Source organism: Arachis ipaensis, chromosome B06 (assembly GCF_000816755.2).
Source record: "Arachis ipaensis cultivar K30076 chromosome B06, Araip1.1, whole genome shotgun sequence".
NCBI classification, from domain to species: Eukaryota; Viridiplantae; Streptophyta; class Magnoliopsida; order Fabales; family Fabaceae; genus Arachis; species Arachis ipaensis.
In genome coordinates, this window is record NC_029790.2 from 9,205,825 (window position 1) to 9,206,954 (window position 1,130).

Here is a 1,130-nt window from a genome sequence, read left to right on the forward strand (position 1 = left end):
GGTCGAGGCCTGCGTGAAGTTTGACTCCTCCTCCTCCTTACAGCATTGTTGAGGCTATCAAATCGGGTACCACCTAAATCCTCCATCAAATACTTGTTAATTTGTTATTATCCTATGGCCACAGTTTTCCAGTGCCCCTTCAACTACTGCTGAGGGGAAACCCTCATAAACAACAATGACCCCAGCTGCAACAGAATTATATCAAAATATCAATAACACATTGATCAATCATAAAAACGAACCATGCAAATTCCAATGCAACCAAACAGCTTTTCCATTAAGTAAAAAATTTACTTGAACATGAAAACAGTGCAATTCATTTAGAATTCAATTAAGATCCTATATTTTCACATGATCACGAATTTGCTACAACACTTGAAACAGCATTTGCGGATTTTGTTTGCAGTTGCATCACACTGAAAACCAACCTATACGAAATTTGGGGGAAAGAAGTTCCTTCTTTTGGAAACGGAAACAATAAATGAAACCTAAACGAACAGAAAGCAACATCAAACACGCGAAAACAAAAAGGATACAGTGAAATTGAGAATAAGCACGGTGAATGTGAGAGCTCACTGAGTGATGCAGCAAGAGAATTTTGCGTCTGGGCTATTGCAGCGAACTGAGATTGGAGGGCATAGCGATAGGGTTTGATCGAAGCAGAAGGAATTGGGGAGAGTAACGGGTTCTTGTTGTTCTGTTGGAAATTGGATCGGAGGGAATTATTGGGTGGGACAGCAGAAGTGGGAGTACCAAAGCTCGCGCCTTTTCTGTGTAGGGCGCGGGTTTTGGGGAAGGAAAAGAGGCGAAGAAGAAGAAAGAGACAACAAAAAATTTGGAGGTTCATCTGCAGCTGACCTGATTCTTCAGAAACGACCATATTAGGAAGACACAAAAAACCTCGTAAAAGTGCATGCGTCAATTAACATACTACATATTAAGCGTTTAAACTTTCATAAATTATTTATTATTATTTATTTACTAATGTTTCCTTTCTTTTTTAAATATCTATATAATATAGTCACCAAAAAAAAATATCTATAATATATGTCACCAAAAAAATATGAAGGTCACCAAAAAATATCTATAATATATAAAAAAATTAAAGAAAATTTTTTTTTTCCTAAATT

General features: G+C 36.5%; 1 protein-coding gene across 1 annotated transcript in view; it reads right to left on the bottom strand.

Moving 5' to 3' along the window:
- LOC107646606 (calponin homology domain-containing protein DDB_G0272472) overlaps positions 1-917 on the bottom strand; it is a 3,989-nt gene extending 3,072 nt beyond the window's left edge. The window contains 2 exon segments of the mRNA XM_021103904.1: positions 1-185; positions 577-917. The exon segment at positions 1-185 is cut by the window's left edge and continues 55 nt beyond it. Of these exon segments, the coding sequence (XP_020959563.1) occupies positions 1-86 (86 nt within the window). The 5' untranslated portion in view covers positions 87-185; positions 577-917.